This window comes from Giraffa tippelskirchi, chromosome X (assembly GCF_054371585.1).
Source record: "Giraffa tippelskirchi isolate mGirTip1 chromosome X, T2T-mGirTip1v1.2.pri, whole genome shotgun sequence".
Classification (NCBI taxonomy): domain Eukaryota; kingdom Metazoa; phylum Chordata; class Mammalia; order Artiodactyla; family Giraffidae; genus Giraffa; species Giraffa tippelskirchi.
In genome coordinates this window covers 29,157,847-29,180,526 of record NC_137289.1, presented here as the reverse complement: position 1 = coordinate 29,180,526, position 22,680 = coordinate 29,157,847, and the positions used below count along the sequence as shown (strand labels likewise).

Here is a 22,680-nt window from a genome sequence, read left to right as displayed (position 1 = left end):
TGTTTACCTTTCCATTCAGTGAACAGTGTAGCTACAATGCAGAGCTGTCTTGTAATCAAACTGTTCCATCTACACATTGTAAAAGGATTATTTCCCTCTGAGGCTGGTTCTTTAAAAGCAGTAGTCAAGAGTTAATCACAGCTTCCTACAATACAGGAAGGAATTACAAATTTTTTAGCATGCTATTTAAACCAGGGGACCCAACCTCCAGGATCTAATGTCTGATGATCTGAGGGGGAGCTGATGTAATAATAATAAAGTGCAGAATAAATGTAATAAGCTCGAATCATCCCTAAACCATCCCCCCTCCCCCTGCTCCATGGAAAAATTGTCTTTCATGAAACCAGTCTCTGGTACCAAAGAGGTTGGGGACCGCTACTTTAAACAGAAGTTGCCAAGATACACATGATTTTGGCAAAAGAATTAGAAAGTAGGTAATCTATTTTGCCAACTCACCTACCAAAAGGACTCTGGACAAAGTACCTTTCTCTACAGCTAAATTTCATAATAACCACTTTGCTTCTGTCATACTAATAGTCATGAGGTGGGAATTTAGTCGTCACTTGATAAAACCTTAGAACATAAAATATCTTGTACCACTTCTACAGGATACTCAACTGGTGGTTTCTTACCCCACCCCACCCCCCACACCCCAGATTTCCTACAGTCCTAAGGAAAGGATTCTTCTGCTATCTGAGTTTAAAGAACCAAAAAGCCTGATCATTCTACAGTAGGCTAACTTATTTTACCAAATATCAGTAAAAGCAAAGCAGGGATGGGAAGCCCCAGGATGAAGGAACTAGCACACTTGTGTGTGTGTGTGTGTGTGTGTGTGTGTGTCAGTGTTGTAGTCCTGGTGGGGGTGGCAAGACAAAGGGAGAGAGGACCTCAATCCTTGTAAAGCTCAAGCAACTAAAAAAAACTTTCATTCCACAAGAGCACTTGAATTTCAGGCAGCACTTTTTGAGTGAAAAATAAGCAACCAGGTCAAATGTCTGCTCTTTCCAGGCTGGCTACTGGAATGAGTACGAAAGGTTTGTGCCTTTCTCGGATCAGCAGATCAGCAATGACAGTGCATCGGCAGAGAACCGGACCATAGTCGTCACTACCATTCTGGTAAGTATGGAGAACTAGGTGGGCTTTCTGTACAGCAAGACTTCTGTTTTCTGAAAAGCAGTATTCAGCCAGGAGGAAAGACCTCAAGTTCAAACAGTGGAAACTTTCAACCTGTCAATTTAGGAACCTTTTGAAATATCTTGCTATGATGATGAAAGAATGTCATTTTTAAAAAGACAAAGAATAGGGAATTTGCAACAGTCTTAGATGTCATTATCCTCTTAAACAAGGGCTTCCTAGGTGGCTCAGTGGTAAGGAATCTGCCTGCCAATGCAGGACACTCGAGTTTGATTCCTGGGTTGGGAACATCCCCTGGAGAAGGAAATGGCAACCCACTCCAGTATTCTTTCCTGGGAAATCTGATGGGCAGAGGAGCCTGGTGGGCTATAGTCCATAGAGTCGCAAAGAGTCAGATATGACTTAGCAACTAAACAATAATAATCCTCTTAAACACTCTGTACCGTGGACTGATGCTTTATCTAGACTTGAAATGGAATGCTTTGTTGTGGGGGAGACAAAAGGAAAGAGTAGGTCAGAGCTCTAATATTAGGCCTGTCACTAACCTGAGTTTAATGGTACAAATCACAACTTCTCTGAGCCTCAAGTTGTATTATTTTTTAACTTGTGGAATAGGGATAATAATAGTCTCCTACTCATGTCATAAGATGTTTCAACGCAATATGCACCATGTAAAGCTTTTCTGAAAAATTTAAAGCACTATTGAGATTTGAAATAATATTTTCATTTATTTTGAAATGTTTTTCTAAAAATGTTTCATTTCTAAGTGAAGTCCAAACCCAGATTGAAAATATTCCACTAGGTCTGAAATTGTGATTAACTGAATGGAGATTCAGCTAAAGTTTACCTTTCATTTAAACCTACAAATCAAATACTCACTTTGGGCTAGGTACTGTACTAGGCCCTGAGGATATAAAAATGAATAAGCTACAGACCCTGACCTCACAAAGATCACAGTGCTTCCCTAGGGCTTGCCAGGGCTGGCTGCAGTTCCGACATGGTAAATCCCAAGAAATCAAAGGCAGTTCACCTTCATGTAACTGTGGGAAGTACCTCTGTCCAATTTGACTAAATCAAAGACTCTCTAGGTGGAAACTGATTCTTCTCTCAAACCCTCAAAAAGGACTTAAATCCTTCTCTACTTCTTTAAATCATTGATTAAGGACTCCAAGGAATATGTGCCCCCATGAACAGTCGATCGAGGCTCTTCTGCTTATTAAGCAAACATTTTTAAAAGCTCTCTTAAACACGCCAAACCTCAATAGCCACAGGGAAACAAAACTTCATTATTACATTTATTATCTCTTAGAAAAATGTATAGGAGTAACCCATTGATCTTTCTTCTGGTCCCAAAGGAATCACCGTATGTAATGTATAAGAAGAACCATGAGCAACTGGAAGGAAATGAGCGATATGAAGGCTATTGTGTAGATTTAGCCTATGAAATAGCCAAACATGTAAGGATCAAATACAAATTGTCCATTGTCGGTGATGGGAAATATGGTGCAAGGGATCCAGAGACTAAGATATGGAATGGCATGGTTGGGGAACTCGTCTATGGGGTAAGTTTTTTCCACTCTGGTTTCATTTACTTCTATGCCTTCCAACTAACCAAGATAGATGAATTTAATTTTCAAGTGCAATGCTTATCCAATTGTATCATTTTCATATGGCCTGTACACAAAACATTTCATTCTACAGTTGAATTATGTAAAGGTAGCTTATCAATAGCATCCTTTGGGCGACAGGTTTATTTTACTAAAGGGAAAGAGGAATTAGGGAACTTTATTTGGCAACATTTAGTACAGCCTTCCCTCTACTGAAAATCTGTTCCTTGTGTGTTTCCTGTCTCAGGCAGCAGAATCACCACCCACTTAGTTGCCTAAACAAGCAGATAATCTTTCCTCATTGCTCCCCTCAAATCTAGCCAGTCACCATGTCCTTTCTTTTCTACTCTTCTGGCTCTCAAATCTAGATACACTCCCCATTCCCACCATCATCATCTTAGTTATGGTTCTTACCATTTGACAGTCTTTACTTGACTTGCCTGCCTCTGCTCTTACCCTGGCCAATTAAATCTGTATTAGTGTGACTTCTCACTTTAGAAATCAGGAGAAAATTCAAATTCCATAGCATGGCAAAGAAGGCACTTTGTCTTCTGGCCCCCACCTACCTCTCTGGCTTCATCTGGTCCTCTTCCTTCTTCACACTCAGTCTTCCAGCTATAGCAAACTATGCATTGTTCCCTGAAGGCAGGCCTGGGAGTACCCTCACCTCTCTTCAGCTGGCTACTGCCACCTCCAGTTCTTCAGAATTCAGAGATGTCAACTCTTTCAGGAAGCCTTCCCTAATCCCACTTACCCATCTGCATTATGGTTAGCTGCCCCTGCTTTTTGCTTCTTTATAGTACTGGGCTTCCCAAGTGACGCTAGTGGTAAAGAACCCGCCTGCTAATGCAGGAGATGGCAGAGACAGGAGTTCGATTCCTGGGTTGGGAAGATCCCCTGGAGCAGGGCATGGCAACCCACTCCAGTATTCTTGCCTGGAGAATCCCATAGATGGAGGAGCCTTGCAGGCTAAACAGTCCATAGGGTTACAAAGAGTCAGATGCGACTGAAGTGACTTAGAACGCATAGAACTTTTGAACCTGTATTATGAGTTCACCTGTCCCAACTAGACGATGAACTCCTTGAAGATAGAAGCCATATCTGGTTCATTTCAACATCCCATGGCCTGACACATAATGGAAGTCCAATGAATATGTTATGAATGAATTCATGAATGAACAAAATGGCTCTGGCAAGGGCTTGCCCATGGGTGAAGTACAGAAGAATTATACTGTTAGGGCTTTTTAAAGGAGGTGCAGTAGTATTTTCAGAGTTTCTTGAAAAGGTCTCTAATTGGGAATGACAGATCTTGGGCCTCGCAGTGAGGCATATGGAAACAAGTGAAACTGGGCATAAGAACCACCCACTGGATGACCTAGTCACTAGAAAACTAAGCCAAGTGCTGCCACAGGTTTAGTTCTAATAGACAAAGATTACTTGCAATGACCAGTCCCTGTCTAGACAACAGGTTAGGGGAAGCAGAGGAATTTAGGGGGTAGACATTTGAGAAGAATCTGGCAAGAAGCAAATGTCCAAGTGAGCTATTGGACTGAGGTTTAGGATAAGGACTCCAGGACTAGAGACAGAAATCAGCAACAATAATAAGGTGTAGCTCTCCAATTGGAAGATAGTACTGGGGTCACTAAATAAGTTTTTGGAACAGGTCCTTAGGAACAAGCACAAAGGTGGAAGCTCATTTCTAAAAATAAGGGCCCGAAAAGGGAATTAAAGCTTAAAATGAGACTGGACCTCAAGCAACAAAACTAGGGCACGAGCCTGCAAGGCGATTTGAACCTTAGCCCCCCTAGCTGGGAGAGCTGGAGTCAATTGTCTCTAGTCTTGGACCCAGGCTGGTCCTGGGAACTGGGGCAGGGCCGAACTGCAGATAAGATGCAAGTGAATCCAGTTATGAGAAAGAAGAACTTCTAAGGCCTACGAGGAAGGCACAGAGCATTCATTAGGCTTCCTGAAGACCCTGAGAAGGAAGCCCTGAACCATCCCTTCTTACTTTACAAGTTGGTGATCAAGTCTTCTGTTTCCTGCCCCTCATCTGCCCAACACTCAGGCTCAAGAGGACCTGTCTTGCTCACACCTCTCCCCTGCTCCTTAGCACATTACCTGGTATATAAGAGATGCTCACTTTTTGCTTTAATGAATCACTGCCTGGCATGTAATAATGCCCAGTCAATATTCACTAAATGGAGTTCATGGTGAGAGGTAAACCTGTAATAGTTTTATTATTATTATCAGCTACCATTTGTTGCATATTTACTGACCGCCAAACATTGTGCCAAATGCTTTACAAGCATTATGTAACTTAACCCTCAAAATATTATTGACATCATACTCATTTCAGATAAAATAGACTTTAAAATAAAGGCTGTGAAAAGAGACAAAGAAGGACACTACATAATGATCAAAGGATCAATCCAAGAAGAAGATATAACAATTATAAATATATATGCACCCAACATAGGAGCACCACAATATGTAAGGCAAATACTAACAAGTATGAAAGGGGAAATTAACAATAACACAATAATAGTGGGAGACTTTAATACTCCACTCACACATATGGATAGATCAACTAAACAGAAAATTAACAAGGAAACACAAACTTTAAATGATACAATAGACAAGTTACATTTAATTGATATTTACAGGACTTTCCACCCCAAAACAATCAATTTCACCTTTTTCTCAAGTGCACACGGAACTTTCTCCAGGATAGATCACATCCTGGGCCATAAATATAGGCTTGGTAAATTCAAAAAAATACAAATCACCCCAGTCATCTTCTCTGACCACAATGCAGTAAGTTTAGACCTCAATTACAGGAAAAAAAAAACTATTAAAAATTGCAACAGATGGAGGCTAAACAACACGCTTCTGAATAACCAACAAATCACAGAAGAAATCAAAAAAGAAATCAAAATATGCATAGAAACGAATGAAAATGAAAACAAAACAACCCAAAACCTATGGGACACTGTAAAAGCAATGCTAAGGGGAAGGTTCATAGCAATACAGGCGTACCTCAAGAAACAAGAAAAAAATCAAATAAATAACCTAACTCTACACCTAAAGCAACTAGAGAAGGAAGAAATGAAGAACCCCAGGGTTAGTAGAAGGAAAGAAATCTTAAAAATTAGGGCAGAAATAAATGCAAAAGAAACAAAAGAGACCATAGCAAAAATCAACAAAACTAAAAGCTGGTTTTTTGAGAAGATAAACAAAACTGACAAACCATTAGCCAGACTCATCAAGAAACAAAGGGAGAAGAATCAGATCAACAAAATTAGAAATGAAAATGGAGAGATCACAACAGACTACACAGAAATACAAAGGATCATAAGAGACTACTATCAACAGCTATATGCCAATAAAATGGGCAACTTGGAAGAAATGGACAAATTCTTAGAAAAGTATAACTTTCCAAAACTGAACCAGGAAGAAATAGAAGATCTTAACAGACCCATCACAAGCATGGAAATCGAAACTGTAATCAGAAATCTTCCAGCAAACAAAAGCCCAGGACCAGACGGCTTCACAGCGGAATTCTACCAAAAATTAGGAGAAGAGCTAACACCTATCCTACTCAAACTCTTCCAGAAAATTGCAGAAGATGGTAAACTCCCAAACTCATTCTATGAGGCCACTATCACCCTAATTCCAAAACCAGACAAAGATGCCACAAAAAAAGAAAACTACAGGCCAATATCACTGATGAACATAGATGCAAAAATCCTTAATAAAATTCTAGCAAACAGAATCCAACATCATATTAAAAAGATCATACATCATGAGCAAGTGGGCTTTATCCCAGGAATGCCAAGTTTCTTTAACATCCGCAAATCAATCAATGTGATACACCACATTAACAAATTGAAAGATAAAAACCATATGATTATCTCAATAGATGCAGAAAAAGCCTTTGACAAAATTCAGCATCCATTTATGATAAAAACCCTCCAGAAAGCAGGAATAGAAGGAACATACCTCTACATAATAAAAGCTATATATGACAAACCCACAGTAAACATTATCCTCAATGGTGAAAAATTGAAAGCATTTCCCCTAAAGTCAGGAACAAGGCAAGGGTGCCCACTTTCACCACTACTATTCAACATAGTTTTGGAAGTTTTGGCCACAGCAATCAGAGCTGAAAAAGAAATAAAAGGAATAGAGATAGGAAAAGAAGAAGTAAAACTCTCACTGTTTGCAGATGACATGATCCTCTACATAGAAAACCCTAAAGATTCTACCAGAAAATTACTAGAGCTAATCAATGAATATAGTAAAGTTGCAGGATATAAAATTAACACACAGAAATCCCTTGCATTCCTATACACCAATAATGAGAAAACAGAAAGAGAAATTAAGGAAACAATACCATTCACCAATGCAACAAAAAGAATAAAATACTTAGGAATATATCTACCTAAAGAAACAAAAGACTTATATATAGAAAACTATAAAACGCTGATGAAAGAAATCAAAGAGGACACAAACAGATGGAGAAATAGACCGTGTTCATGGATTGGAAGAATTAATATAGTGAAAATGAGTATACTACCCAAAGCAATCTATAGATTCAATGCAATCCCTATCAAGCTACCAATGGTATTTTTCACAGAACTAGAACAAATAATTTCAGAATTTGCATGGAAATATAAAAAACCTTGAATAGCCAAAGCAATCTTGAGAAAGAAGAATGGAACTGGAGGAATCAACCTGCCTGACTTCAGGCTCTACTACAAAGCCACAGTCATCAAGACAGTATTGTACTGGCACAAAGATAGAAATATAGATCAATGGAATAAAATAGAAAGCCCAGAGATAAATCCACACACCTAAGGACACCTTATCTTCGACAAAGGAGGCAAGAATATACAATAGAGAAAAGACAATCTCTTTAACAAGTGGTGCTGGGAAAACTGGTCAACCACTTGTAAAAGAATGAAACTAGAACACTTTCTAACACCATGCACAAAAATAAACTCAAAATGGATTAAAGATCTAAACGTAAGACCAGAAACTATAAAACTCCTAGAGGAAAACACAGGCAAAACACTCTCTGACATAAACCACAGCAGGATCCTCCATGACCCACCTCCCAGAATATTGGAACTAAAAGCAAAAATAAACAAATGAGACCTAATTAAAATTAAAAGCTTTTGCACAACAAAGGAAACTATAAGCAAGGTGAAAAGACAGCCTTCAGAATGGGAGAAAATAATAGCAAATGAAGCAACAGACAAACAATTAATCTCAAAAATATACAAGCAATCCTGCAGCTGAATTCCAGAAAAATAAACGACCCAATCAAAAAATGGGCCAAAGAACTAAACAGACATTTCTCCAAAGAAGACATACAGATGGCTAACAAACACATGAAAAGATGCTCAACATCACTCATTATTAGAGAAATGCAAATCAAAACCACAATGAGGTACCATTTCACGCCAGTTAGAATGGCTGCTATCCAAAAGTCTGCAAGCAATAAATGCTGGAGAGGGTGTGGAGAAAAGGGAACCCTCTTACACTGTTGGTGGGAATGCAAACTAGTACAGCCACTATGGAGAACAGTGTGGAGATTCCTTAAAAAACTGGGAATAGATCTGCCATATGACCCAGCAATCCCACTGCTGGGCATACACACCGAGGAAACCAGAATTGAAAGAGACACGTGTACCCCAATGTTCATCGCAGCACTGTTTCCAATAGCCAGGACATGGAAGCAGCCTAGATGTCCATCAGCAGATGAATGGATAAGGAAGCTGTGGTACATATACACAATGGAATATTACTCAGCCATTAAAAAGAATACATTTGAATCAGTTCTATTGAGATGGATGAAACTGGAGCCCATTATACAGAGTGAAGTAAGCCAGAAAGAAAAACACCAATACAGTATACTAATGCATACATATGGAATTTGAAAGATGGTAACGATAACTCTATATGTGAGACAGAATAAGAGACACAGATGCATAGAACAGTCTTATGGACTCTAAGGGAGAAGGTGAGGGTGGGACGTTCTGAGAGAATAGCATTGAAACATGTATATTATCATATGTGAAACAGAACACCATTCCAGGTTCGATGCAAGAGACAAATGCTCAGGGCTGGGGCAATGGGATGACCCAGAGGGATGGGATGGGGAGGGAAGTGGGAGGGGGGTTCAGGATGGGGAACACATGTAAACCCATGGCTGATTCATGTCAATGTATGGCAAAAACCACTACAATATTGTAAAGTAATTAGCCCCCAACTAAAATAAATAAATTTATTTTAAAAAAATATTATTGACATCATTCTACAGATGAAACAAATTGAAGCCAAGACCAAACAGCTTGTACTGACACAGTGATTTGAACCAAGGTCTCTGACTATGAAGTTTGTGTTCTTTAAGCATCACCCTCTACTGCCTAACAGTCAACATGTTGCAGACTCATCCCATCCTAAAAGATAGTTGAAAGGTATTGCAAAGGCCCTTGGTTCCTTAGCCATTCTCAGAGGGGAGAGTGTTTGGCCACAGAAGCCTGGCAAGGAATTTAGGATCTGTTTCTACTAGGGCAGAGTAACTGGCATGGACTCTACCAGCCCATCAGGGCTCAATTGCCAGAGCTCTCTACTGTCTCAACAGAAAGCCTGTCCTGCACTGTAAATAGCTCAGTGCCCTCCTGGCATTGTACAGGACATTTAACACAGTGATGTTGGAGCAAGGCTGATTTCCTGACGTTGTTCAAAGACCAGTTTTTTTCCGTGCATTTTGGTTTCTCCTCAGACACGTCCCCTCTACTGTACCCATTTAATCTCCACATTCTCTTCCTCTTTCCAATTTGTGTATGTGTGAGTGAGGAAGCTTGAGAATTAGTGAGTCCCTTATTGGTTTAGCCTGCAATGCAGAAATCCTGGGTTTGATCCCTGGATGGGGAAGATCCCCTGGAGAAGGCAATGGCACCCCACTCCAGTATTCTTGCCTGGAAAACCCCATGGACAGAGAAGCCTGGTAGTCTACAGCCCATGAGGTCGCAAAGAGTCGGACATGACTGAGCAACTTCACTTTCACTTTCACTTTATTGGTTTAGTAATTCAGGAACCAGCTCTCGACTGCTGACTAGGTAAAAATTCTCCTGGAGGAGCCTACCCATTTTTTTTTTCCATCTAGTGCTTTCTACTCGAGATAAAAGCAAGAGCCAGGGAAAGCTCTTTAAAAATGTCTACCTTCATCCTCTAACCTAGAACAAGTGTCTGGTGCTTCCTGGGATTATAACACAAAGTGATTCCCAGGAACTGACTGCAGACCAACCTATATATGAGTGGACTGCCAAGTTCCACTTTCCTCTAAGGCGTGTGGCTGTGAAAAATGAATGTTCTTCTCGTGCTTAGAGTGAGAGCTGTCAGTGAGGGAGGGTGACTGAGTATGTCTTCCCCTTCATTTAGAAGTTTTCATCTTTCAGCCTTGAGAAGTTTACAACTTCATGATCAATGATAGAAATGGAGAAAAGTTAAAACAGGGACTCATTTCTGGCAGGCCTGGTCTCTTATAATTTGTAAGCTGCTTAAGAAAAAGAATGACAGAAACATACACACCCCTCCTCAGTGACTTCCCTAAGTGCTTAATAAGCAAAAGGATGGAGAACGTGGAAGTATTCCTTGAAATAACACAAAACTACACAGATAGACACTGCTTCATCTTTAGGGCATTTTCTCTTAGACTTTTAGTATGTACAAACAGATCAGAGTAGGAAAAAAATGAAGAAAGGTGAGATGAAAAAAAGCTTTGCAAAGGAGATTTCAGTGTCTGCCATGAAGTCTCAAGAAAGAGTCAAAATGAATTAAACTTGTTAAAGAAGAAAGAGGCCAATCAGCCTCTTTTCGGATGAGTCCTAAATGGTTTTTTTCCCGCTCTAAAGAAAATCAAGTCAAGGTTGATGTTTGGGCCACCCTGTATCGCTAAGAAGGCTATTTTTGAAACAAGCGTCAGTAGGACACAATGTGCCCCCATTATATAAGCTCTTCAGAACATTATGGACTTGAAACTGTCCTCCTGCTTTTAGAAGTTTTGATTTTGAGCTGGATGTCTGTAACATCGCCACATGGCAACTGTCCCCAGCTCAATTGTGGCCTATAGACTGCAAGTTTGCATGGCTACCAAATATCATGTGTTACCAGCAGGGCTCTTAGATATCCTTTAGCCTACTTTCTCATTCATTTTACACAGAAATGTGGACACCAGCCAGGACTGAACATTAGAACTGCCCATTGGATAAACCAGGAAACCAAGGCCTGATATAGGACAGGGATGACAGGAATAGTGGGGATTGTGATAAGGTCACAAAACCACACAGCATGGCAGAGCTTAGACTATAACTCAGGTTTCATGAATCGTGGTCCAGTGCTCTGTTCACTGAGTCATATTGGCTCAGTTTACTAAGCGTGTCTGCTTAAGGCAAGATAATCCTACCTGCCTTCAAGGGGCTTACAATCTAGTTGGATTATGAGCTTTTCCATCTGAGATACTCATCCTGTTTATCTGTGGCCACCAGGATAATGTAATACACACCTCTCCTTATCACTTGAAATATTTGAAAACCCAGGTAGGCAGCTGAGGGTTTCTGCCCTTTGAGAGGAGATATGCTGTAATACAAAAAGAGAGTCAGGACAAGGGCTGGAAGGAAATTGAGGTCCTAACTGACAAAATGACACATCCCAATGGGCAGCCATGTTCCTTGTGTTCCCAGCACTTAAAAACTAAGGAAAGGAAAAGCCAGACAAAATATTGCTCATATTGGCACCTCTGGCTTATAAGAGAGCAGAGAGAGCTTGGGGATGGAGATGGAGTGGAGGACAGGTGATTCCAGGTCACTTCCCCTGAGTATCGTTAGACTCCTTCACACTCCCAGGACAAATGGCAATTTTATAGATGCTGTTCACACTGACATTTCTCTCCCTAGGAGAAATTATCTCTGAGGTTGTCACTGTACTAAGATAGATTCATTTTCCATTAAGAAAGACAGAAAGTCGATCTGTCCTTCCAGCTAAAAGGCAGAGAAGCAAGGGTGAAGTAACAGATGCCAAATATTCTCTTCTATTCTTCAGGTGATTACACCAGGCTTTGGAAGGAGGGCTGATGGTTTGATCAAAGCACCCCTCTCCTTCAGATGAGGCCTGTGAACTCTCGAGGAAGGAGCATTAATGAAGCATGGAAGTCTGCCATTCTGCACAGGCAGGGTGGGGAAATATTTCCAACCAAATTTAGTCTCACATGGCCTTTACCAAGCTCCAGGGGCACTCTTTTATCTTCACTTTGTCTTTAACCCTCTGAGCTCCCCAAGGACAAGGAGCCCTAACCAAGAGATCCAGACTGGGACATCTGTTCTGGATAAAGAAACGAGGAGATCCTGAAGTGACCCTGCTTGTTGTTGCAGAGATTTAAATAGACCTCATCCTTTTCTCCAGATCCCAACAATTGCAGACAGTAAATATCCCATAGAGTACAGTCAATAAATCAGTTTCAGTCCTGGCCCCCAACAGGCAGCAATTATATTCCTATTGTCTAGCTTGGTTCTGTCCCCCACCTTTCTCTGACACATTTAAACTTTCCAAACAACCTGTCTGCCAAAGGCTACTAGAACCTTATGGCTGATACAGGGATGAGGGGCCAGGTCACGTCTGCCTCTTCTCTCAGTGATGTATAATATCATATACACTACATGCCAATGCATTGCCTACCCTCCACCTCTCATCTCACTCCCCTGCTTGCTTTCAGCAAATGCTTTAAAAGCTGACAAGCTCCTGCTTATGCGTAGTCTCCAGGTGTGTCACAAGTTTTGTATCAGATCTTCAGATGATTAAGCTATAACATAAGCCTTTCAGCTCAAAAAAAAAAATGTTTTATATGACATTTAAACCAAGTGTCATTTCTGTCTTCAACCTGTCAGACTCTTAAATGCATCATCTGCCATATGTATATGAGTTTGTTGGGTTTTAAGTTTTATGAAATTTATGAATTTGGCAACCCACCTATGAAAAGGATTATAAATCCCCTCAAGCTAAATCCCCTCCAATAATGCAGTTGCTCTGGGTTTGCCACTGGTGAGTAAAAAAAAAAAAAAAATCAAACTTAATTTGGTGTGTTTACTGAGCCCACACAGCTACTCTTAAGCTGCTTAATTAAAATCCTTTAAGTAGCCAAGATGCAAGCAAACTCTCTCTGAGCCCTTTCCATTGGCTGGCTTTTGTCCATCAGCCGGAGCTCTCTCACACCACCTACTTACCCACCTAGGTTTTTGAAAATGGCCTGCTGACTGCTGTTACTAGCACAGGCAGAGGCTTGAGGATGAAAGGATGCTGAACTGATTCAGGACACCCCAAGTGAGGTATTGGAGTGGCCAAAAAGTCCATGCTTGCATAAGTTCTTAAGGGAAACCTGAACTTTTTTGGCAAACTCAATACTTCACTACTGCGTCCAAATTTCAAGGGCTCCCTAGCCCCATGGAGAATCCTTAACACTCTCCCAGTCACAGCTGGCTTTCCTAAGGAACAGAGAGCAGGAAAGGAATGCTATTCAGGGAGTTGCCTTTTTCACTTTTTCATTCATGATAGCCTCCTAAATCTTTAAGTTGCCTTGAAAATGGCCTTGCCACTCATATGCATGTCCCAGGAGAGCTGAATGGGTCTTTTCTGACACTAGTTGGTTACCTGCTTCTCCCCATTTCCTGTAATCAGCCTGTTGATTGCTCCACAGAGATGCCAAGCAGGCCTGGAGCTCTGAAACAGCAGCTATCACAAGAGTCTTTTCATATGGAGTAAGGCAGACAGGGGTCAAGGGCTTCTCCAGGGCTGGCCATGAGCTGATATGATGGTGCTGCTGCTGAGTTGTTCTCATCAAGCATCTGAGACATGGGAGGGGTTGCTGGGTCTCCTGCCAAGTAGGTTGTCCTGAGGCTTGATCAGCAGCTCCCTTCTCTTCTATTGGTTAAGCTTTCTTCCACATGCTTTGCTTGCCCTTTGTCTATTACTATTTCTGCCTGTAAAGGTCTTTTCCTTTAATATTTATTTTTTTGGTTTTGGCTGTGTTGGGTCCTACTTGTGGCATGCAGGATCTTCACTGTGGTGCATGGGCTTCTCTCCAGAGCATGTGGCCTCAGTAGTCACATCACATGGGCTTAGCTGCCCCTTCACGTGTGAGATCTTACTTCCCTGACCAGAAATCGAACCCTCGTCCCCTGCATTAGAAGGCTGATTCTTAACCACTGGACCACTAGGGAAGTCCCTGTATAGGTCTTTTTTTAAGGTTCAGCATGGTTAATCCTCATTTTGAAGCCACGTCCACATCAGTGAGGCTTAACTGAGCACAGGTTTAATACTGTTCTTTGTTGAAGAAGCATCCTCAAAAAACAAACAAACAAACAAACTCTGCTACCTCTGAAAAGGCTCCTGAGAAAGAAACAATTCAGTAAAGGTAGAAAAGCCAGGCTGAAGAGAAAAGGCAAGTGCCTGAGGGGAGCAGGTTCTTCCTGTGGTCTCATGTGACTTCAAAAGTGTGTGTGTGTGTGTCCTCAGTCATGTCTGACTCTTTGAGACCACATGGACTATAGTGCACCAGGCTCCTCTCTCTGTCCATGGGATTTCCCAGGCAAGAATACTGGAGTGGGTTGCCATATCCTCCTCCAGGGGATCTTCCCCACCAAGGGATCGAACCCATGTCAACTTCAAAAGTATTTCAAACTAAAAATGACTTTCTTTGGGAATCTGTTCTTTCTGCTGCACATTCCTGGGAGCCAGACAAGAAGTCCCACTTTATCTAGCCTCATCTTGTTGGCATTTAGCTATGCTTATCATCTGGTGGGTGTTTCAGTTACTGAGTTAGGTTTTGTTCTCTTAAAGGGTGACAAGATTCTCAAAATCCTTTCTTGATCTGCTTGAAAAAGAACCCAATTCCCCTAATTTCAATCCAGAGTGATTTTTCTCACAAAAATGTCCCTTAGTTCTTCCCTCCAAAACAAAACAAAAAAAAAATGGCCATTTCTCTTAGAACTACCCAGGATTTTGACTTTAAAGATCAAAAACTAGTTAAATGAAGTAATTAAATCAAATGAGACCAAATAGGATATGATACTAGTGGGGCATTTGCATGTTCTTAGCAGGAGGTAGAAATACATTGGCAGGAATAGAAGGTGGTTTTAGCTGTAAGTTCTCTTGGCATGAGAAAGCTCTTTCCAGGCCAAAAATTCCCACTAGCTTTCTGGCCAATACTATCCTCTTCAGTTGCTTTTGTTTCTATGACTGGTTTGGCCCCAGGCAGAAAGAGTGAAATAGATAAAAATCTGTGTTTGGCTCTCCTCCAGTTAGAAATGTGGAACTGGTGATTCAGGAGTTAGCTGCAATGAGGGACAAGTTGAAGTCATGGGCAATTATACTGAAGGAAGAAAGGGAAGAACAGAACCTTAAACGAGTCTTGCTTATTCCACAAACCTTCATTAATTATCTCCCAAACCAGGGCCTATGATAGACTCTGTGGGCACAATGGTACACCTTGATTGAGAGAGCAGAACTAGGAAGAAAAGACAGAAAATGAATTTTCAGAAAGGTAGGTGGAGAACTCATAGTCTTCACTATCAGAGAGTCAAGAGGGTCAACAGTGCCAAAGGCCAGTGGTGTCATATGAATCGTTTGCAGAAAGGTCTTTGAGTTTGGTTACCAAGTATATAGTTCAAGAAGCAATTTCACTAAATTGGGGGGCTGGGGGGCGGTAGAAGTTCAGGCACAGGTGTTTAATAAGGGAAACTGTGTTAAAATCAAGAGATAGTAAAGGTGACTTTTTCAAGAAGTTTGGTGGTAATAGGGAGTGATGTCTTATGGTTAAAAGGGAAGTAGGATCAAAATAAGTGGTTTTTGTTTCCTTTTTTTTTGTTAGTAAACAATTACCTGAGTATGAGGTAATCATTAAGTAAATAGGATCTTTCAATGGTTTTCAAATTACAGCAAGCATTAGAATCACCTGGAAGGCCACCTGAGGCCCCGCCCACCCAGGTCTCTTGTGTCATAAACATGGGGTGGGGCCTGAGAATTGTATATCTACCAAGTTCCCAGGTGACTCAGATGTGACTAGTCTGGGGAATCAAACATTTAAAACCACTGGAATAGATTGAGAAGGAAAAAATAGTAAAAGAGAATAAACAGAGCTGAGTTTTAAGAGAGAGAAGAGTATGAGACGCAAGGAAGATGTTGATTAAATCTTAGAAGGTTTATTTCTTATGTGATGGGGATGACAGAAGGGATGGAAAAAGATATAACAATAGGTCGAGGAGGAGAAGAAAGACCCTGAGGTGATAGAACTTGTATCAGATGGCTTCCATCTTCTCTATAAAGAAGAGGCAAGATCATCTACAGAGAGGACAGGACTGGTAAGGATTAGAGACTGGGAAATGTGTGGAAGAAGCGTCATTCACAGACTTAAAGAAGAATCACCATTACAGTTATAGAAGATGGATTTAAGTTTAGAAATGTTGAGTTTGAGATGGTACTCAGCCGTCAAGGTTGGCTTCAGTAAATGCATACATTCTGCAGCAGGTTTTGTCTCTCTTGCTCACTGCTTCACCCCTAGCACCAGGAATAGTGCTTGCCACAGAATAGGCACTCAGATATGCAATGGAATGAACCCGAGAGTCATTGGCTGAGGTTGATTATTGTATGTAAATTAACATATAATACAAATCTGCAAGTATCTCTGGAATTAGAATATTGTGGTGGTTAAAAGAGTGAGTTTTGGCATCTGAAGACCAGGGTTCAATCGCAGCTTCTGAATGCCTCGCCTCCTCCTTCTCTAACATGGGAAGGATCTTGCACCAACCTCAAGGCTGCTATGAGAATTAAGTATGCATAAGGGGCTTAGCACAGCCCCTCATACAGAGTAAACACTGAACCCATGTTAGCTAGCTGTTTATTACTGACTTTCTCCTTCAATTAATTAAGGAGAGGTTCTTAATCAGTTTGAGTCACCATGTGTACATCACAGCAGTAAAACATCATTTTTTAAAAGATACACCCTGTCTCAGATTTCATCCTTCATCCCCTAAAGGTAGGGATATTAAGGCATAACTATTTAACATAGAAAAATCATCAACAAAATTGGTGTTTTCACTTTATACCTGATATACCAGTCAAAGCCTTTTCTTAGTTAGAAGTATTTTTCTAACTATGCATTTTAAGGCCTGGCTCCAGACTAAAACCTGCTACTGACGTAAGGGAACTATGGTGGAAGACAAATAAGTGTAAAAGTTCCTAGTGCCTGTTTTCATGGGACTAATATAAAAACATTGTCTGCCTTTGCCTAAGCTAATTATGCAGTGTGCTCCTGACACATTTATTTTATTGCTCCAGTACATGTGAGTACTACACTGATATTTATCACTAGAAATGATGACTTACTCTATAAATTAATATGTATTCTAATAACCGCTCTGCCCATGCAGAATTCTTTCATGTTTGCATATTTCATAGTCAATAATCAACAGCTTATTTTTTATGCATCTACAATTTCTTTAGGATGTTTTGCAGTGATGAATACAAAAATAGGAGATTGATTCCTGCCTTTAAAGGACTATGATTTTATAGATATACTCTCAAATCAATAAGAATAATGGCAAACACTCAAGTATTAAACTGAGTACTATGGTCCTGTGTGGCACCCCAAGGTGAGGAGGGAGGCACATATAAAAAGTATAGACTATTATGCTTTTCGCACAAGAATTTCCAGTCAGGTAAGGGAGATAAGACATAAGAACATGAGCATTAAAATAAGAATATAAAAATGAAACAGTGATATATAACAGGGGAGTACAAGTTGAGGTGCAAAGTAGCAAAAAAAAAAAAATTTAGGAAAAAAAATGGAATCAGTTGTCCTAAGTCAATATGCCTCAGAGGACAAAGTATCCTTTCCGTCAAATATTTTAGGACCCACTGAATGCTACTACTTGTCTAACCAAAGGATTGACAAATCAGTTGGTTGTGGTGACTTAATACTTTATATTTTTACCAAAGAGGTATATTATGTGGCAAATGACTAATGGAAATATTATCTCTAATAGTCAAAAAAAAATGTGTGTTTTTTTCCAGAGGGCTGATATAGCTGTTGCTCCACTCACTATAACGCTGGTCCGTGAAGAAGTCATAGATTTCTCAAAGCCATTTATGAGCCTGGGTATCTCCATCATGATAAAGAAGCCTCAGAAATCCAAGCCAGGCGTATTCTCATTTCTGGATCCCTTGGCTTATGAAATCTGGATGTGCATTGTCTTTGCTTACATTGGAGTCAGCGTAGTTCTTTTCCTCGTCAGCAGATTCAGCCCTTATGAATGGCACTTGGAAGACAACAATGAGGAACCTCGTGACCCACAAAGCCCTCCTGATCCTCCAAATGAATTTGGAATATTTAACAGTCTTTGGTTTTCCTTGGGTGCCTTTATGCAGCAAGGATGTGATATTTCTCCAAGGTTTGTTTCCATGCCATACACAATGCCTCCTTGCATTTTATGGCCATGATCCATTCATGTATATCTGGTAGTCACTCATCTCAAATCCAGATTTCTTTAACATTCCATCCAATGACAAATTATCATCAAGCCATTTTGTTCGCTTTCATCCATGAAGTGTGTTATCACTGTCGCTTTGAATGTCTTTCATGCATTTCTATGGCATCATCTATTCATACATATTATAGCAAACATTTGAACTGTGGATAAAGGCAACATTGCCAGCTAATATTGACATTATTCAGATAAAGCTAACTCTAAATCTTGATCAGATCAAACAAGCATGGTTTCCTAATTGAGCTAAAACATTTTCTCACTTGTCCAGAGATTGAATCTAGAAAAAATTTAAAAGAAGACAGAACTCTTCTTTAAAATTCTGCCTTCCCCTTTCAGGGTCCTCCATTTTTCATTTTGCTCTCTGACTGCCTAGAACTATTTCACTGTAGTATCTTATTCAAGTTTAATCACTAAAACTATAAAACTTCTAAAAGAAAGCACAAGACGAAGTCCGCGTGACCCTGGATTGGACAAAGAATTTTCAGAACACAAAAAGCACAATCCACTGTAAGAACTGATAAACTGGACTTCATCAAAATTCAAAACTTTTTGTAATTCAAAAAACATCATTAAGAAAATGAAAAGACAAGCCACAGTGGGACAAAATGTTAGGAAATCATACATGTGATAAGATAAAGGACTTTTATCCAAAATATAGAAAGATCTCTTGCAATTCAATGAAAAGAAGATAAGCAACCTGAATCTAAAAATGAATGAAAGATTTGAATAGACATTTTCCCAAAGAAGGCATACAAGTGGTTAATAATCTCATGAAAAGATGCTCACCATCATTAGTCAATGGGGAAATGCAAATTAAAATCGCCGTGAGACACCTCTATATAGCCTCTAGAATGGCTATAATCAAAAAGACAGACAATACTAAGTGGTAACGAGGATGTGGAATGAGTATAGCTCTCATCCATTAGTAGTGTGAATGCAAAATGCTACAGCCAGACTGGAAAACGGTTTGGCAGTCTCTTATAATTAGACATATACTTAAAATGATATAGCAATTCCACTCTTATTTACCTGAAAGAAAACATATATCCACACAAAGACTTACACAAAAATGTTCATAGGAACTTGATTTATTATAGCCAAAAGGTGGAAACCCAAATGTCCATCAACAGATGAATGGACAATCAAAATGGTATATCCATGCAACTAAAAAAAAAAAAAAGACTGATACATGCTACTACATGAACTTAGAAAACATGCTGCTAAATGAAAGAAGCCAGATGCAAAATGCCACATACCATGTGATTCCATTTCTTGAATTCCATTTATTGACTATCCCATATTGTATTATTTCATTTGTCCAGAATAGGCAAATCAAGAGAGACAGGAATCACATTAATGATTTCTGGGGTCTTGGAGGGAGCAGAGAGGGATCAGAATGGGGATCAGAATTAGGGTGAGGCAAGTGAGGCTGAGTACACCAAGCACAGGAGTCAGATCCAGTCTTTATTTTAAAATTTGCTATTTTTTCATCATGAATCTTTGCATTAATTTTGGTTTTTAAAAAATTTTGCAAAAAAAATATAGCGGTAGAATGCTATTTATCTTGATTAATGAGATTTGGGCACCTCCTTCAATAATGTGGGGGGTGCAAATGCCTCACTTGCCTCAACCTAGTCCCATCCCTATGGAGATTAACCACAAATGGACACAAGGGAACTTTTCAGAGTGATGGAAATGGTCCCAAACTGGATTGTGGCAATGGTTGCACAACTCTAAATTTACTAAATTCATTCACTGCACACTGACATTGGTGGATTTTGTGGTATGCATATTTTATATCAGTGATGCTATAGAAGATATTGAATGTGAATGTCCTAGACTTCACCCACTTAAAGTGTTGACTCACCTAAACAAATGTGGGGGTGGATTCATAATCAGAAAATACTATAAGCAAATGTAACATCTATATAATCAGAAAAAAATGAGTTTTTTCTGAAATAAAAAGTTTTAGCTTTGGTAAAATTGAACATGAATCCAAATACTGACCAGAGTCAATTATACAAACATATCAATTCGGTTCAGTTTAGTCACTCAGTCATGTCCGACTCTTTGCGACCCCATGGACTGAAGCACACCAGGCCTCCCCGTCCATCACCAACTCCTGGAGTTTACTCAAATTCATGTCCATTGAGTCGGTGATGCCATCCAACCATCTCATCTTCTGTCATCCCCTTCTCCTCCCGCCTTCAATCTTTCCCAGCATCAGGGTCTTTCCAAATGAGTCAGTTCTTCACATCAGGTGGCCAAAGTATTGGAGTTTGGGCTTCAGCATCAGTCCTTCCAATGAATATTCAGGACTTATCTCCTTCAGAATGGACTGGCTGGATCTCCTTGCTGTCCAAGGGACTCTCAAGAGTCTTCTCCAACACCACAGTTCAAAAGCATCAATTCTTCAGCGCTCAGCTTTCTTTATACTCCAACTCTCACACCCATACATGACTACTGGAAAAACCATAGCCTTGACTAGATGGACCTTTGTTGGCAATAGGGATCTTTATTTAAACTAGGACTCAGGAGGTCACCTACCTTGTTTTTACAGAGTACTTCATTTTGAGATTATCCACTTGGAACACAAGTGGATTATCCATTTGTTTTTAAGTATTTATGCATATTACCTTCATTTAAATGAAGTTTCACAGTATAAATCACTGGTGACCATCTTCAGTGGCTTTTTAATATAACATGTGTGGGTCAAGCCTCATTTGTCTAAGTCATTCTTTTTTGCCACCCTCCATCTGCTTGGTCAGGTTTTCCAAATTATTTCACTCCCTGTTCCTTTTGTGCTTAGAATGTGTGTCATTTTGTGATACCATCTGGGAGTTCATTCTTCTTTCTTGTCTGATTTTTTTTTAATGTTCACTTCAAGAGACAAGGGTTTCTGAATGATCCTATAATTGAATGATTTTAACATGACTGGTAATCTGTGTTGCTGCTGCTGCTGCTGCTAAGTCGCTTCAGTCGTGTCTGACTCTGTGCGACCCCATAGACGGCAGCTCACCAGGCTCCGCCATTCCTGGGATTTTCCAGGCAAGAATACTGGAGTGGGTTGCCATTTCCTTCTCCAATGCATGAAAGTGAAAAGTGAAAGTGAAGTCGCTCAGTTGTGTCCGACTCTTAGCAACCGCATGGACTATAGCCTACCAGGCTCCTCCGTCCATGGGATTTTCCAGGCAAGAGTACTGGAGTGGGGTGCCATTGCCTGCTCCAAATCTGTGTTGAGGCAATGCTAAAGACTTATTAAGGTTGGAGATTTTATTGGTTTCTGTAAGTGAATTTTCAAAACTAAATTTGTGATTGCCCCACTGGAGTGCTGAATACTACTGTGCATACTCAAACCGGACCCTTCAAAGGCCATTTGTTTTTAGAAGTATTTATGCATATTGCCTCATTAAGTAATAACTTAAAATGATGGCCTAAAAATGACAAGCTGGAATGATTCTTTATTTTCATTCTTTGTAGCAGAATTTCAGCTCTTCTGTGGCACTGAAATATATCAGGTACTTTTTTCAAGGTACAGATTTTATTATTCCGCACTAGACACTGTCCCATAGACCAATGGTGCATGGTCTGTTCAGATGTTTTGAGCATGGCCTTCAGTTAGAAATAAATTTTCCAACACAACTCAGTACACATATGTGTACATAACACAAGTTTCACCAGACATTACCCTTACAGTGTGCCATGCATTCTGATATTCATGATTCTGTTTCTTTCTTTTTTTTTTTTTTCTGAATGCTGGTTGCAACTCAACCTGGCAATGGGGCACACGGCCTAGGGAATAACACTGGTCTAGAGTAACAAGTATTACCCTCACTGTGCTTTTGAGTAATAAATCATTACCTTTACAAACTCTAAATTTTCTACTATATGAGTACTCCCTCCTTCAATACTGTCTTTTATGTCCTTCAGAAGAAATTATATCTTTAAATCTCTTGATAATATGTTATTCTTGTTAGCATACTTATTACATACAAGTAAGGAGGGAACATGTTCCTCCTTGTCTTGAGAACACTACCGGTTATATATTTGTGCTCAACTGTATAGCAGCAAACCCCACTGTAAGGTGTTTTTCTATTAACTGATTTAGAAATTCCCAATAATCACATAGTTGCACTCTAAGATTCGTGGTTGCCTTCAGCTGCAAATGCCAGCATGATACTATTTCTGTTCAGTGGCCATACCTGGAATGCAAACTTTCCAGCAAGCCCAGAATGTAAGCATACATTGTACACTCTAGCTTTTCTCAAAATTGAAGCAATTCAAGGCATTATAAGAGACCATATTTTAAAGTAGAATTATCAAATATCATAGCAGGA

At 39.9% G+C, this 22,680-nt stretch overlaps 1 protein-coding gene across 2 annotated transcripts in view; it reads left to right on the top strand.

Annotated features, from left to right (window-relative positions):
- The window catches only part of GRIA3 (glutamate ionotropic receptor AMPA type subunit 3), a 294,601-nt gene that overhangs the window by 210,625 nt on the left and 61,296 nt on the right, over positions 1 to 22,680 (top strand). For both annotated transcript variants that reach the window (XM_081567079.1, XM_081567080.1), the window contains exons 9-11: positions 1,009 to 1,116; positions 2,490 to 2,696; positions 17,871 to 18,247. In XM_081567079.1, the coding sequence (XP_081423205.1) occupies positions 1,009 to 1,116; positions 2,490 to 2,696; positions 17,871 to 18,247 (692 nt within the window). The remainder of the gene's footprint in view (positions 1 to 1,008; positions 1,117 to 2,489; positions 2,697 to 17,870; positions 18,248 to 22,680) is intronic.